Raw genomic sequence first — 16,595 nt, 5'->3', positions numbered from 1 at the left:
CTATACTGAACGCTTGGGAGAATACAGTAAAACAGCATTGGCAGACACATTCCATGCCCACAACAAGCTTACAAATACATGAATAATATATAACTTATAGATATGTACATAAGTGCTGTGGGGCTGAGAGTGGGGAGAATAACAAATGCCCAGAGGTCACAGATCCAAGGGCAGAAGGGAAAGGGAGCCAGGGATAACAGGGTTTAATCGGGGAAGGCCTCAGGGAGGAGTTTATGACCTTATTCCATTACTCCACTATTCCCTCTTCTGAGCATACCAAGTGGGTTAAAAGAACGGGGTGGGCAGAGAGAGATTCGGGGGGCTCCTAATCCTTGAACACAGGTGTTCCCTGGTCTATTAGTTAGAAAATAGAACCCAATGCTTAGTGGTACAACCTGGGAACCATTGTGAGCCCCCCCACCATGTCTAATTCCCTCCTGGATATTCTCTCCCAACACTCAGTGCTCTACACCCAGCAGGCACTTAATTAATACTATTACTACTTATTAGCACAACCTTTCAGCTCCATGTCATTCTCTGCTAACACTCAATGGGGAAATTATGACCAGTTTCCTTATTATTTCCTCTATAGAAATAGGGATTTTTGTTAGAGCAATTTTGAAGGAATGACAGAAAACAGTAGAGCGCTGAGATAAATTCTTTAGAATCCTTTCAACCACCTAGGGGTAATGGTTCTGTAAGAATGCATCTCATTCAGTAGGAAAACAGGATTTGGAAAAGAGTTTTACTTTATGGACAGTTTCTGAAAAATACTTATTCCAATTTTTAAGGTGTCTGAAAGTGAAACTACAGCTACTTCAAAAATCAAATTCTCAGGAAGAATGTTCAACACTAAAAGCAGGAACTCTTCATTTCGAAACACTAAAGAGAACATAGAATAAAAGAAACCAAAATCTTTTAGAAAGGACACCCTAGAGAAATATATGATTAACTTATCATTTGTTGAGTAATTGAATTGCAGTTATCATTCAACTTCTACAGCAAATCACTTCTGTAAATGAAGAAAAAAAGCAGTTGGTAGCTAAATGTCCCCAAATTGTTATTAGCTACATTAAAAAAAAAACTTACTTAAAAAAATGCAGTACTTAACAGAACACAGTTATGATGACACTCAAGAGACTGAAAAGTGTGTTTCATAATGATAGTTTCATAAAAATATGGTGAAATAGGGTCTGGGGCTGAGGAAGAGGAACACTTTTTTATGTCCAAGGTAAAAGCAGACAAAGATAAAGGTATGTTTTAAAAATGTTAAGCTGCAACATCTCGTGAATTCTGAGAGTTCCCTTCTGAGATGTAACTTAGATGTTTCGTTTTCCATACTGATAGTTTTTAGGTTAAACTCCACTCCCTACCTATCTGGTGCCTACCTTGAAGGCATCCTTTCACCACCACGAAATTTTGTATATATAGCGGCACTTACCTGACCATAAAATTCTGCTTGGCAAAAACACAAATCTGACACTCGGAAATAACTGAAGAGGGGGGGAAAAATATCTCCTCTTTCGACAAAGCTGTATGGCACCAATATCTGTGCTCTTTCACTGATTTCAGCACTCTATAGATACCTCTGACCCCAAAGTAAACCCCTTAGGCCTCTCGTATCACAACAATAACTGAAAGAAATACAGTCCAGGGTTTGCAGACCCAGTGGAAATTTGCAAATAACTTCACTCCTCTTCCCAACACAGAAGCCTTTCAGTCACCCCTCAACTCCACCTCCACTTCTCCTCACCCACACCTCAGGCAGTAGCGAAGTCTTTCCCCATCCCCCAATCCTGTCCTTTTGGTCACTGCTCTGTGAAGCCTCAGTTGACAGTGTGGTTGCCATCATGCACACTCGCACTCTTTCCAATGCCTCACAGAGTAGTGCCAAGGAGCTGGCCTACTGCTTCCCGCAAACCCAGTGATCTGACAGCAGCAGGAGGCTAGGCAGGAAGAGGATCAGGATGGCTCTATTGATTCTACATCAGTGGAGGTGGCAACGACAGCTCAAAAACGCATAGAACATCAGTCGGAGAAGAAAGAGGAGGAGGAGGGAGAGGTTGGAGTAGTTGGTGGGTGCTAGAGAATGGCAAGGGGCAGAAAGGAGAAAAGTGAATATGGGAATTGGAAAGTGGGTGGGTAGATAGGCAAATTGCAGGTTAGTTGCTTCTGCCTCTGTGAGTGGAGGTCCTGCTGGACAGTTAGAGCACACACTGGGAGAAGCAGTGTGGCCTACTGGATAGAGCCTGCGATTCAGAAGGACCCAGGTTCTCATCCCGGTTCCGCCACTTGTCTGCTGGGTGACCTTGGGCAAATCACTTCACTTCTTTGGGCCTCAGTTACCTCATCTGAAAAATGGGGACTAAGACTGTGAGCCCCACGTGGGACGGGGATTTGTGTCCAACCTGATTAACTTGTATCTACCCCTGTGCTTAGAACAGTGCCTGGCACATAGCACTTAACAAATGTCATAAAAAGGAAAAAAACTTTTTTTAAAAAAGGTGGCAGGGTTGCCTGGGAAGGGGAAGGTTGGAGCAGGAGAGGGAGAAGATAATCCGTGTCTCACCCCTGTAACCAGGAGGATTGACTGCAGGGGAGAAGTCAGAAGCCAAGTGAAAATTCCTCCCTTTCCTCCTCCAGACTGAGGACATCTAGAGTGAGGGGGGGAATGTGGCAGCAGCAGCCCCCCGTGCCTGCCTCCACCACTGACAGAGCACTCACCCAAAATAACGGCAAAATAGACCCTGCTACTGCCGGCGGAGGAGAGAAGAGGGAGGTGCTGAGGCTGGGGGGAAGATGGACACAGAGAAATGTCAACCACTGGGGTTTGCTCTAATGGCAGCTAAGGCATTGCACTTTGGAACAGGATTAGGGACATCAATGGGCTGGCGCTCCAAGTTCAAAAAATACCACAGTCAAGCCTCCGGGCAAGGAATAGAGTCAGAACCTTATTCTGATTTCCCTCAGGTCATTATCCTATCTGAAACAGAGGGCACCCCCCACATTAGCCTTTATTGTTGACGAGATTTTATGGAAAAAGGAAAGGGGGTAGATCTCCTGTTCCTCCATCAGCAGAGGGGGAATTTCCCAGTCCTCAGCTACCTGTCTCAACCACTGCTCTCGACCATGTGACAAGCACAAGGAGACACTGACATTTTTGATGGGTTAGAGAGGGAGAAGGGGAGAGAGATCCCCTTTCCTCTCCTGGTCTCTCTATCTTTCCCACATTTTTTTGCTCCAGCCCAACTGGTTGATTGATGGGCTGCCCCAAGTTTACTCCAGGCCAAGGCTCAACTCTGGCCCAGCCTGGGTCGGAATGAGACAATTTGGTCCTTCCGTCTCCTGGTCAGCCTGCACTTTGTTTTTGCAGGAAGGCAGAGAGAGTCTTCTGTCTGGATGGTGTTCCTTCCCCTCCTCCAGGCTCACCAGCAGCTGTCCTTGGTTTGGGCAGTTCCTGGGGAGCCAGAGAGGAAACCCAATTTGACTGCGGCTCCAGGATCCCTCCACAAAGGCATATGGCCCCCTTATAATAATAATAATGATGGTATTTGTTAAGTACTTACTATGTGCAAAGCACTGTTCTAAGCACTGGGGAGGTTACAAGGTGATCAGGTTGTTCCACGGGGGGGGGGGGGGGGGGGGGCTCAGAGTTTTAATCCCCATTTTACAGATGCGGTAACTGAGGCAGAGAAGTTAAGTGACTTGCCCAAAGTCACACAGCTGACAGTTGGCAGAGCCAGAATTTGAACCCATGACCTCTGACTCCAAAGCCCGGGCTCTTTCCACTGAGCCACACTGCTTCTAAGTTCGTTCTCCTTCCCGCTCACCTTCCATTACTGATGTGGCCCAAGGAAAAGAGACAATGGCCTCATGAGAATCTGAAAGTTCACCAGTACTAAAATGGGGTGGGGGTGGAGGGAAGGGGACAGCCTACAAAGGGAAATAAAAAGTAGCATACGAAGCCTAACATTTTTATTGCCATGCTGGGTGAGACAATTTCTGATGCCCATCTTTTCTTCTGCTCCACCCTCTACCCCACTAGGATGTTTTTAGGGCCCAAGAAGTAGTCTTTAGTAATTGTTTTTGGATACATCCCACCAAGCCAAAAATAATAATAATGGCATTTATCAAGCGCTTACTATGTGCAAAGCACACTAAGCCAGGCACACAGAGTACCAGCTCTTGTTTTCTCACCACATCACTGCCCCAAAATACGCACTCACCCGCAACAAGCCGATGAAATTATTTCTCTGGTCCCACCCACAAATATCCACACAGACGATTACTTATTAAGCAATACCTAACAATGATTTCAGTGTAAGAGGAAATATGCCTTCCTCCTGAAAGTGATGTTCCTCCTTCCCGAAAGTACAGTTTCTTTTAATCTGTAATTTATTTCTATTAACGTCTGTCTCCCCCTCTGGACTGTAAGCTTACTTTGGGTAAGGAATGTGTCTGTTTACTGTTATACTGTACCTTCCCAATGCTCCACACACAGTAAGCGTTCAATAAATGTGACTGAATGAATGGTTATTTAATCCTAAATGCCCACAACGTACCAGATAGGGTGGGAATAAAACTGGGCATTCCAATATAGATTAGTGAATGATATTTTAATAAGAAAGAGGTGAGCCTGAGCACTGTAGTACACTCCATTATGCTAGAACACATTTGCATTAGGCATTTTGGCAAGCACACAGTAGGGAATTTGGGAACTTTTGTCTGACAATGTGAACCTGCCTGGCCTCAGCGCAGCATGGCATCAGAAGAGACAGCTGGGCTCGCATAGGCAGTGACTATTTCTTAATGAGGGTTTTGTGCATTTGAGAAGAACTTTGTGTGCTTTACTGTAAAAACCACTTGGCATAAAGGGACTTGAAATGCATACAAGTATCAAACCACATATTTTATGTGGGCGTCCTACAGGGAATTGTTGCTGTCCATGTCACTGTTACGTCACTCCGTAACTGGCCGGTAGATGATTCCCACATAACAGGCTACTTTATGGATGCCTTCAACTTTTGTTTAAAGGCTACGATTAGGAGCAGGATGGCTTTGGCCCATTCTTCACTAAGAAGTGAAAGCACTTTCTACCAGAAACGTCACGGCTGCTTTCTTGGGAGGTGGCTGCTGCTGCCACTGGTGGGATGGATTAATGGAGCAGGCAGTAATTGTTGTGCACAAATTCACAGGGCTCCCCTCCACTCACACAAATTCTCAGACCAAGCACTGCGAGACCTACATGGCTAAAAAAATAAACTGGACTAGGAAACAATTTGAATTGTTTGAAATCACAGCACAGATCATTCTAAGGGCAACCTTTTTTCCATTTGATTAGGCATTTAACAACTAAAATGATATTGCAAATTTTGCAGCCACATGAAATTCATATGAACTCACAGGCCAGGACCTGAAAAAAATTAGGGCCTAAATGGATTCAAACTGCCCCCCAATAAGGATTTTTATAAAAATAAAAGACCACAGAACTAATACTAAAGTTGCAGATGATAAGAGATTTAGAAGACAGGAAACAAAACCTCATTCTTCTTTGTCAACTTTTAAAATCCGTTTTGCAGTATGGGGGCATTAATCCAGGTGAATTGGTTTAATATCTTTGTCATCAAAAATCAGACTTTGGAAAACATTTAAAAATACTACATTCTGTTTTTCTTCTTTTCCTCCACATATAAATTAGGCAAACACTATTAGCTCATTATTAAGAACAAAAAGGCCAAAGGCCAAATGAATGATCTCTTATTACTCTGAGGTTTACAATCCCTGTAGAGAAGTCTTCTTGAATTTACATAACACTTTTCTTCCAAAGAGTTTAAAACATCTTATACACTTTATTTCATTTATTCTAATACTACTTCCTAATTCTCACTAAGCCGCCTTTATGGGGTTATATTAATATCACCCCATTTCACAGACGAGGAGAGTGAGATGTGGGAAAATTAAGTTACTAATTAAAGCCACAAGATACACTGGCAAAAAGACCACCATAACTCAAATCTTAAGATTTCCTTCCAGAACACACTTACCTATCTTCTTTGGTGTCTCACTACACCTCCGCAACAGAAAGGAATCTTAGCTAGTTAATCTTTAAAAGTGACAATGCTCTAGAGAATGCTCTGTCCATTAGTTCCATTAAAATACCTTCTCAAATCACACAGCCAGTCTACCACACAAACACAAAGTACCATCACGCTACAGTTACTTTGGAAGAAAGGAGTTGGTAGTTATTAAAAAAGACAGACACTGGATTTATGTCAAGTAGCAACAAAGGTAGTGCTTTGGCTCTTCGGACCAAAGCAGTTTAATGGAATACTGTTGCTTCAAATGCACAGTTCCTAAGTTATCCTTCTCTGTGACTGAGTAATCATATGGAAAATATTTGTAATCACCTGGCTCTATACCCATATTAGAATTAGACCATTAAGAAAAATGGAAATAAGGCTACTGAATTGAAAAGCACAAATTATCTTTCCTTCCACAGTTCCCCTTTAAAGAACCTGAGAGGGCAGTCCTTCAACTAATTACCCCTCTCAATTCCTTCATTCTAATAATAATAATAATAATGATAATAATGGTTCTTGTTAAGTGCTTACTGTGCACCAAGCACTGTTCTAAGCACTGGGGTAGGTACACGATAATCAAATTGGACATAAAGTCATCACCAACAGAATTTCCTGAATGCCACAAAAACGCAGAGCTCTGTACAAGATGCTTGAGGACATTATAGAAGCAGCAGCCTCTGCAGCCTTCTGCTGCTCCGCTCTCTCCTTCCCACCTCACAAAGGGTCCCTGACCTCTTTGGGCCCCAGAGCCTAAATCCGGCCCTAAATCTCACCTGCCGGGACCCAAATGGTTCAGCTTTGTGGTAGTCGGCCCTGACTTCATAGGCAAGTGCCACCCACTTGGGACCCGTGTCCTGCCAGGCTCTACCAGTCAAGATCATATATTTGCACCCTGTACGGTGCTCTAATATTTAGGCAGCTATGATGTTTCCAGGGGAGGGTTAAGTGTACTTCGGCCTTCTCTAGGCTGATAAAAAATTTAGTCGTGATGTCAACATTAAAATGACCCTATGCCTAATGGATTTTTGTATTACCAAGGCTAGATGCATCAGTGATGGGCCAAAAGAACTCCCAGCCCCATCTATCTTGGGCATCGATGGGGCGGAATGGCCTCTGCTGCCTGCACACTTCTCTCCTTTCACTCCTTTCTTTTAGTGGTAGCACTTACTGAATCCACATTTTGTGGATTGTATTAGACCCTCTATCAGACTGTATCTGATCTTGCACCGTTTCAGGCTCTTGGAAGTAGAAAAGAATGAAGTGAAATGTTCCCTGGCCACAAGAAGCTAACACTCTAATGGGGGAGCCAAACATAAAAATAGTTACCAGGTTGTTTCCAACTTCATTAAGCTGAATAGACTTTCATAAGTGAGTTCTAAGGAGGGCGTTTTGAAATTAACCGGGAAAAACTCACTGGAGAAGGTGGGATTTTAGGAGGAATCTGAATGTGGAGGGGTCTGGGATCGGTCTGATGGAGGGAGGGAGCCCCTGGGCAGAGGAACAGCATGGGCGAAAGGCTCAAGAGTGAGGTACTGTTAGAAGACTGGCTTAGGAGGAATGAAAGCAGCAAGTTGGGGAAGAGTGGGTGAAGAGAGCAGATAGGTAACAATAATAATAATAATAATAACAACAATAACTGTGGTATTTGTTAAGCGCTATGTGCCAGGCACTGTGCTAAGCACTGGGGTAGATACAAGCAAATCAAGTTGGACACAGTCCCTGTCCCACGTGGGGCTCACAGTCTTAAACCTTGTTTTACAGATGAGGAAACTGAGGCCCAGAGAAGTGAAGTGATTTGCCCAAGGTAAAGGTGGGGCCAGAAGGTGGACAGCCTTGAAGTGGGACATTTCATTGGATGCAGAGAGAAGCGGGCAGCCGGTGGAGCGTTCGGGGGAGAGGAGAGACACGGGCCGAGCAGTGCTTCAGGAAGATGATCCAGGCAGTAGGGTAGGGTACAAAATGGAGTGGGGAGAAGCTGGAGGCTGCCAATGTCATCATTCCTCTAGGCCTGACATAGAGGATAGAGAACAAGCCTGGGAGTCAGAAGGTCGCGGGTTCTAATTCCGGCTCCACCACTTGTCCGCTGGGTGACCCTGGGCAAGTCACTTCACTTCTCTGGACCTCAGTTACCTCATCTGTAAAATAGGGCTTGAGACTGGGAGCCCCATGTGGGATAGGGACTGTGTCCAACCCGATTCGCTGGTATTCACCCCAGTGCTTAGTAGAGTGCCTGGCGCATAGTAAGCACTTACCAAATACCACAATTATTATTACTTTCTTCCCTTCCCCATTTCAGTATAAGGAGCCCATACCAGAGCAGCTGTGGCACTATCGCTTACCCAAATGTATGTGTTGAGGACCAAACTGTCCACAAGGTGCATGCCCAAATTAAGCTGCTTAATCACGCAACGGTTTTACTTCTAAAATCATTTCTGCAGTCCCCATTTATACTTTGCTCGACTTCTCAATGTGTCACATTATTAAAAATGCTCGAATCAGCATCCTTCATCCCATCGGTACATTATTTCAGTGCCTGTCCCTCCCATTAGACCGTAAACTCTTTAAGGTTACGGATCAAATTTACTGACTACTCCCCCAAATGCCTAGTATAGTAAGCATCCAGGAGGAGTTTAAAAATAAGATTATCAGGACTTTTCTACAACTCCTCATGGCCTTCAGAATTTCTCCTCTGCCATCAACAAAAAGCCCAGTCTGTCACACTGTTGACACAGAGGCACATCTTAAAGACTGTGCAGGAGAGAAAGGGGAGGTTGCAGGAGATGAAAGCGGCCCATTCACATTCACCATAGTTTACTGCAATCACCATCATTCACTCAATCGTATTTATTGAGCGCTTACTGTGTGTGCAGAGCACTGTACTAAGCGCTTGGAAAGTACAATTCGGCAACAGATAGAGATAATCCCTACCCAACAACGGGCTCATAATCTCGAAGGGGAAAGGCTCTGCAGCTCTGGCCTCAGGAACCCTGAATATCACGGAACCGCTATGAGAAATATGTTCGCACTCTCCTCCCCCATACTTTGAAACACACCAATCTAACCCACCGCACTCAATAAGGGCAACAAGAAGCCTGTCAGAGTCCTTCGCAATTAAAACTGTGAAAATGACCATGCAAAGATTGTAATAAATGCAGCGTATTTTTAGATATTTGAAGACTTGATTAGCAGAAAAAAAATTGCTGCGCCCCCCCCAACCTTCCTAGAAAATAAATCCGTATTACTTGGAATTACTTCAGTTTCTTAAACATCTAAATTAGAATGACCAGTTATTTTAAGTCTCCCTCATTTCTAGCCCTTGATTTGCTTTTATTAATCCTGAACCAATCTGTAATCTAACCAAATACTACAAGCAATGTGATTCATGGGCAAACTCTCCTGAAGGGAGAATAAGAGAAATGTTTTGCCTGCTCTCCTTTACCTCTTCAGGTTGCCTCTCGGGTTCAGAAATCCTGTTAGGTAGAGATGGGCACAAGACCGCTTTTCCTGGTCTGAGTTGGCCAGATTTTGGTTCCAATTTCAGCCAAGTCCTATAACCAGCAGGATCCAACTCCAACCGGCCAGGACCAGGACAGACTGCTGCGATCCCCTTATCATCCCTGGGAAAGTCTAGCGAGTGGATACAATTTGCTGCAGGGGTTCAGCTGTACCTTGGCTCTGGTTTCCCCAAACCTTCTCTCAGCCCTGAGAGGAAAGGAAGGTGTGTCAATGTCCATAACCCCTGTTTTTTCTCCATATCTGAAAATTATTTTAGTGTCTTGTCTCACCTGCTAGACTACAAGCTCCTTGAGGGAAGGGATCATGTCCACTAATTCTATTGTTAATTACTATATAATAATAACAATAATTGTGCCAACTGTTAAATACTTACTACATGCCAAACACTGTACTAAGCACCGGGGTAGATTCAAGATGATCGTCAGGCAAAGCCCCTGTCTTGCATGGGGCTCAGAGTCTAAGTAAGACCGAGATCAGGTATTGAATTCCCATTTTACAGATGAGGGAACTGAGGCATTCAGAAGTTAGGTGACTTGTTCAAGGTCTCACAGCAAGCAAGTGAAAGAGCCAGGATTAGAACCCAGGTCCTATGACTTCCAAGCCTGTGCTCTTTCCACTAGACCACGCTGCTTCTCCCAAGTGCTCTGCACATAGCAGGTGCTCAAAAAATATTACTGACTGGTTGGTCAGGAGGCCTCCAAACCCAGTCCAAACTTGGCTGAGCTGGTGGCGGAGGGTTTCCTTATTTTGGCTGTTTAATATGGAATCCCCTCCTCCCCACAACTACTGGCTTGGGGCCTTCCGCTTTAAACAAATGACTGCTTTTACCCAGAAAAACAATATTTATACCAATGCTTCAGCTCCCTGAGGTTTGGCATACCTGCCTCCTGACCCTGTTCATAGATTTTATATTTTTAATTTTGTACATGATTTATAACACGCTCAAGGCCTACCACTCCAAATGACTGAATAATTTACATGGTGCATTTTATTTCACTCACACGGTGCATTTTATTCCACTCATGTATCCTACTGAACCCATCATAAACAATTCTGACAACCAGTAAGAAAATTCTAAAATAGAAGGAACTATAGCAACTATGTACATCTTATAACTGTGTTGAAGAGCTTTGTCTGATACCACAAAACATCAACATGAAGGAACAAAAATATGTTTGATTGCATTCTAGAAATTGCTATAAGGATGAGAAACAGTGGGATGTTTTCCAGAAAGTCAAATTTTAATAAACAAGTGGTGGCTCTGCCTCTTTTGCTAATCTGGCCAGGTTGCCTTTTCTGGGAAAAAAACACAGTGAAGGTCACTTTAGCCTTTTTTTTGCCACTGAAGAGGAAAAAAAATTTAATTTTTTTCTTAGCTTTTATGCTACTAAAGTGACTGAAACGCTGCTATTTATAAAACAAGTCTAACTTTTGTTAGTTAGCAACTTTTGTTGCTCAATACGATTGAGTGAGTGATTGATCGATTGATATTTATTACTCTATTTATTTTACTTGTACATATCTATTCTATTTATTTTATTTTGTTAGTATGTTTGGCTTTGTTCTCCGTCTCCCCCTTTTAGACTGTGAGCCCACTGTTGGGTAGGGACTGGCTCTATATGTTGCCAACTTGGTCTTCCCAAGCGCTTAGTACAGTGCTCTGCACACAGTAAGCGCTCAATAAATACGATTGATTGATTGATTTTGTTGGATGACTTTTTTCAATTTCTGCCTTTAAAAGAGAAATGTGGCCTTTCCAATCGTTTGTTTTTAAAAGACTCTGGTTTAGGCAATATGGTCCAAAGCACTTGATAAACACACCCTCGGAAGCTGAGACTGATTACAGAAAGGATGCCACACAGTGCACAAATTACTCAAAAATGTTAGACTTCCTATTTCTGGTCCTCTATACAATGATTCAGAGATTTATTCATCCCTAGCGTCAAGGCTGTACTTCTGCTACCGGCTGAAAACACCAGTTCAGATCGTTAAGTTGACATCACAAACTGTACAACAGATAAGAACTGTTCTTGACTCACAGACAATTCATTCCCGCACAAGACAGGCATACACAGAGCAATTGTATTGCTTCACGGATCTGGGTGGATACCTTCTCTGGGAACTAGCCTGAAGGAAAACCAAAAAAGAAAACCCCCAAACCCAGAAATTGTTTGCTGTGGAAAAGGGTGAATTTTCTAAAGGCCAGCTGGCCTTTTTTCCTGCCAAGAGATCCAGGCGGTGGAGAGAACGCAGTGGATGAACAACAACAACGGAAGTTGAGGCAGAAAACAGCTGAAACAAGAAATCCAGTTTGGCTTGCGCTCACGACATAACCTCCCCTCCGGGGCCAAACGACAACTTCAAATAAAGGTGCCTCTGGACCCGACTGGCAAAAGTCAGCTTTCAGTCAATCAAAGTGGTATTTGTTGGGTGCTTTCTGTGTGTAGAGCGCTGTACTAAGCGTCTGGGAGAGTACAATATTATTTATTGAGCACTTACGGGCTGAAGACGACTGTATTACGCGCTTGGGAGAGTACAATATCATTCATTCATTCATTCAATCGTATTTATTGAGCGTTTACTGTGTGCAGAGCACTGCCTTAAGCGTTTGGGAGGGATGGTAGACAGGTTCCCTGCCCACAGTCAGTCAATCGTCTTTACCGAGCACTTACTGTGTGCAGAGCACTGCCCTAAGCGCTTGGGAGAGGTAGTAGAAGGGATCCCTGACTGCAATCACCTTTATTGAGCACTTACTGTGTGCAGAGCACTGCCCTAAGCCTTTGGGAGGGACGGTAGACAGGTTCCCTGCCCGCAGTCAATCGTCTTTACTGAGCACTTACTGTGTGCAGAGCACTGCCCTAAGCGCTTGGGAGAGGTAGTAGAAGGGATCCCTGACCGCAGTCAATCACCTTTATTGAGCACTTACTGTGTGCAGAGCACTGCCCTAAGCGCTTGGGAGAGGTGGTAGACGGGTTCCCTACCCGCGGTCAGTCAATCGCCTTTACTGAACACTTACTGTGTGCAGAGCACTGTCCTAAGCGCTTGGGAGAGGCGGTAGACGGGTTCCTTGCCTGCAGTCAATCATCTTTATTGAGTACTTCCTGTGTGCAGAGCACTGCCCTAAGCGCTTGGAAGAGGTGGTAGACAGGTTCCCTGCCTGCGGTCAGTCAATCGCCTTCCCTGAGCACTTACTGTGAGAAGCGGCGTGGCTCAGCAGCAAGAGCACCGGCTTGGGCGTCAGAGGTCATGGGTTCCAACTTGTACTTCCCAAGCGCTTAGTACAGTGCTCTACACACAGTAAGCGCTCAAAAATACGACTATGAAAGAATGGGTTCTAATCCCAGCTCCACCACATGTCTGCTGTGTGACCTTGGGCAAGTCACTTAACGTCTCTGAGCCTCAGTTACTTCATCTGTAAAACGGGGATGAAGACTGTGAGCCCCATGTGGGACAACCTGATCACCTTGTATTCGCCCCAGTGCTTAGAACAGTGCTTGGCATATAGTAAGCACTTAACAAATGCCATCATTACTGTGTGCAGAGCACTGCCCTAAGCACTTGGGAGAGGTGATAGGTTCCCTGACTGTAGTCAAACACCTTTATTGATCACTTCCTGTGTGCAGAGCACTGCCCTAAGCGCTTGGGAGAAGTGATAGACAGGTTCCCTGCCCGCAAACACCTTTATTGAGCACTTCCTGTGTGCACAGCACTGTCCTAAGCGCTTGGGAGAGGTGGTATACAGGTTCCCTGGCTGCAGTCAGACACCTTTATTGAGCACTTCCTGTGTGCAGAGCACTGCCCTAAGCGCTTGAGAAGCAGTGTGGCTCAGTGGAAAGAGCCCGGGCTTTGGAGTCAGAGGTCATGGGTTCAAATCCCAGCTCTGCCATATGTCGGCTGTGTGACTTTGGGCACGTCACTAACAGCGCTTGGCACATAGTAAGCGCTTAACAAATAACAAAATTATTATTATCTGTAAAATGGGGATTAAGATTGTGAGCCCCACATGGGACAACCTGATCACCTTGTATCCTCCCCAGCGTTCAGAACAGCGCTTGGCACATAGTAAGCGCTTAACAAATACCGAAATTATTATCTGTAAAATGGGGATTAAGACTGTGAGCCCCACATGGGACAATCTGATCACCTTGCATCCTCCTCAGCGCTTAGAACAGCGCTTCACACATAGTAAGCGCTTAACAATTACCAAAATTATTATCTGTAAAATGGGGGTTAAGGCTGTGAGCCCCACATGGGACAACCTGATCACCTTGTATTCTCCTCTGCACCTAGAACAGCGTTTCGCACACAGTAAACGCTTAACAAATACCAAAATTATTATCTGTAAAATGAGGATGAAGATTGTGAGCCCCACATGGGACAACCTGATCACCTTGTATCCTCCCCAGCGTTCAGAACAGCGCTTGGCACATAGTAAGCGCTTAACAAATACCGAAATTATTATCTGTAAAATGGGGATTAAGACTGTGAGCCCCACATGGGACAATCTGATCACCTTGCATCCTCCTCAGCGCTTAGAACAGCGCTTCGCACATAGTAAGCGCTTAACAATTACCAAAATTATTATCTGTAAAATGGGGATTAAGGCTGTGAGCCCCACATGGGACAACCTGATCACCTTGTATTCTCCTCTGCGCCTAGAACAGCGTTTCGCACACAGTAAGCGCTTAACAAATACCAAAATTATTATCTGTAAAATGAGGATGAAGATTGTGAGCCCCACATGGGACAACCTGATCACCTTGTATCCTCCCCGGCACTCAGAACAGCGCTTGGCACACAGTAAGCGCTTAACAAATACCAAAATTATTATCTGTAAAATGGTGATTAAGACTGAGCCCCACATGGGACAACCTGATCACCCTGTATCCTCACCGGCGCTCAGAACGGCGCTTGGCACATAGTAAGCGCTTAACAAACACCAAAATTATTATCTGTAAAATGAGGATTAGGATTGTGAGCCCCCCCGGGGCAACCCGCTCACCCCGTATCCTCCCCAGCGCTTAGCACATAGTAAGCGCTTACCCCATGGCATCATCGTTATGACGATGATATTATTATTAACACGTGGTTCAGTGGAAAGAGCCCGGGCTTGGGAGTCGGAGGTCACGGGTTCGAATCCCGGCTCCGCCACTTATCGGCTGTGTGACTTTGGGCGAGTCACTTCACTTCTCTGGGCCTCAGTTCCCTCATCTGTAAAATGGGGATTGAGATTGGGAGCCCCCCGTGGGACAACCCGATCACCCTGTATGCCCCCCAGCGCTTAGAACAGTGCTTTGCACATAGTAAGCGCTTAATAAATGCCATCATCATCCTCTCCCCCTCGTCCTCCTCTCCATCCCCCCCATCTTACCTCCTTCCCTTCCCCCCAGCCCCTGTATATATGCATATATGTTTGTACATATTTATTACTCTATTTATTTATTTTACTTGTACCTATCTATTCTATTTTATTTTGTTAGTATGTTTGGTTTTGTTCTCCGTCTCCCCCTTTTAGACTGTGAGCCCACTGCTGGGTAGGGACTGTCTCTAGAGGTTGCCAACTTGTACTTCCCAAGCGCTTAGTACAGTGCCCTGCACACAGTAAGCGCTCAATAAATACGATTGATGATGATGATGATGACTATCTCTCTATGTTGCCAATTTGTACTTCCCAAACGCTTAGTACGGTGCTCTGCACACAGCAAGCGCTCAATAAATACGATTGATGATGATGTCTCTATATGTTGCCAACTTGTACTTCCCAAGCGCTTAGTACAGTGCCCTGCACACAGTAAGTGCTCAATAAATACGATTGATGATGATGACTGTCTCTATATGTTGCCAATTTGTACTTCCCAAGCGCTTAGTCCAGTGCTCTGCACATAGTAAGCGCTCAATAAATACGATTGATGATGATGATGACGATGACTGTCTCTATATGTTCCCAACTTGTACTTCCCAAGCGCTTAGTACAGCGCCCTGCACATAGTAAGCGCTCAATAAATACGATTAATGATGATGATGACGACTGTCTATGTTGCCAACTTGTACTTCCCAAGCGCTTAGTACAGTGCTCTGCACACAGTAAGCGCTCAATAAATACGATTGATGATGATGATGATGTCTGTCTCTATATGTTGCCAACTTGTACTTCCCAAGCGCTTAGTCCAGTGCTCTGCACACAGTAAGCGCTCAATAAATACGATTGATGATGATGATGACTGTCTCTCTATGTTGCCAACTTGTACTTCCCAAGCGCTTAGTACAGTGCCCTGCACATAGTAAGCGCTCAATAAATACGATTGATGATGATGACGACTGTCTCTATATGTTGCCAATTTGTACTTCCCAAGCGCTTAGTCCAGTGCTCTGCACATAGTAAGCGCTCAATAAATACGATTGATGCTGATCAACAGCGGCGGGCGGTGCCGGGACTGACCTTCCTGAGGGCCGGGACGAAGAGCCCCCGCCATTTGGGGCCGTTCTCGTCGCTGAAGAAGTCGTAGGGCTGCGGCGGCGGCTGCATGTCCCCCGCCCGCACCGGAGGCCGCAAAGTCCGGACGAGTCCCGCGTCTTCCCGGCCTCCTCGCCGCCGTCGTCGTCGTCGTCGCCGCCGCCGCCTCGGGTCGGTCCTCTCAGTCTCCCGGCTCCCGGAGCCCGGGCGGCCGGTCCTTCGTTCGGGGCGGCGGCCCGGCCTCCCCCTCGCCCCGCATCCCCCCGTTACGGCCGCAGGAGCAGGAGAACGAGGAGGGCGGCGGGTCGGCGCCTCAGCCCCCGGGCCGTCGCCTCAGGCCGGCCCGATCCTCCGCCCGCGGCCTCGCCCTCCCCGCCGAGCATCATCGCCCGCCCCCCCCCTCCCCTCACACCGCCGCCGGTCACCCTGCCGGGCCCGGCGCATGCGCACCGCGAAAGACGGGCCAGGCGCGCGCGACTGGGCGCGCCTGCGCACCGCGAATTACGGGCGAGGCGCGCGCGACTGGCGCGCGCATGCACACCTTG

At 45.7% G+C, this 16,595-nt stretch overlaps 1 protein-coding gene across 2 annotated transcripts in view; it reads right to left on the bottom strand.

Annotated features, from left to right (window-relative positions):
- The window catches only part of SOS2 (SOS Ras/Rho guanine nucleotide exchange factor 2), a 69,778-nt gene extending 53,432 nt beyond the window's left edge, over positions 1 to 16,346 (bottom strand). The window contains exon 1 of one of the 2 annotated variants that reach the window (XM_038756171.1): positions 16,036 to 16,346. In XM_038756171.1, coding sequence (XP_038612099.1) covers positions 16,036 to 16,122 — 87 coding nt within the window. In that variant the 5' untranslated portion in view covers positions 16,123 to 16,346. The remainder of the gene's footprint in view (positions 1 to 16,035) is intronic. The other variant, XM_038756172.1, reaches the window with a different exon arrangement.
- Positions 16,347 to 16,595: the final 249 nt, after the last annotated feature.

The sequence above is a fragment of the Tachyglossus aculeatus genome, chromosome 14 (genome assembly GCF_015852505.1).
Source record: "Tachyglossus aculeatus isolate mTacAcu1 chromosome 14, mTacAcu1.pri, whole genome shotgun sequence".
Taxonomy (NCBI): domain Eukaryota; kingdom Metazoa; phylum Chordata; class Mammalia; order Monotremata; family Tachyglossidae; genus Tachyglossus; species Tachyglossus aculeatus.
This window is presented reverse-complemented; position numbering and strand designations above follow the sequence as displayed.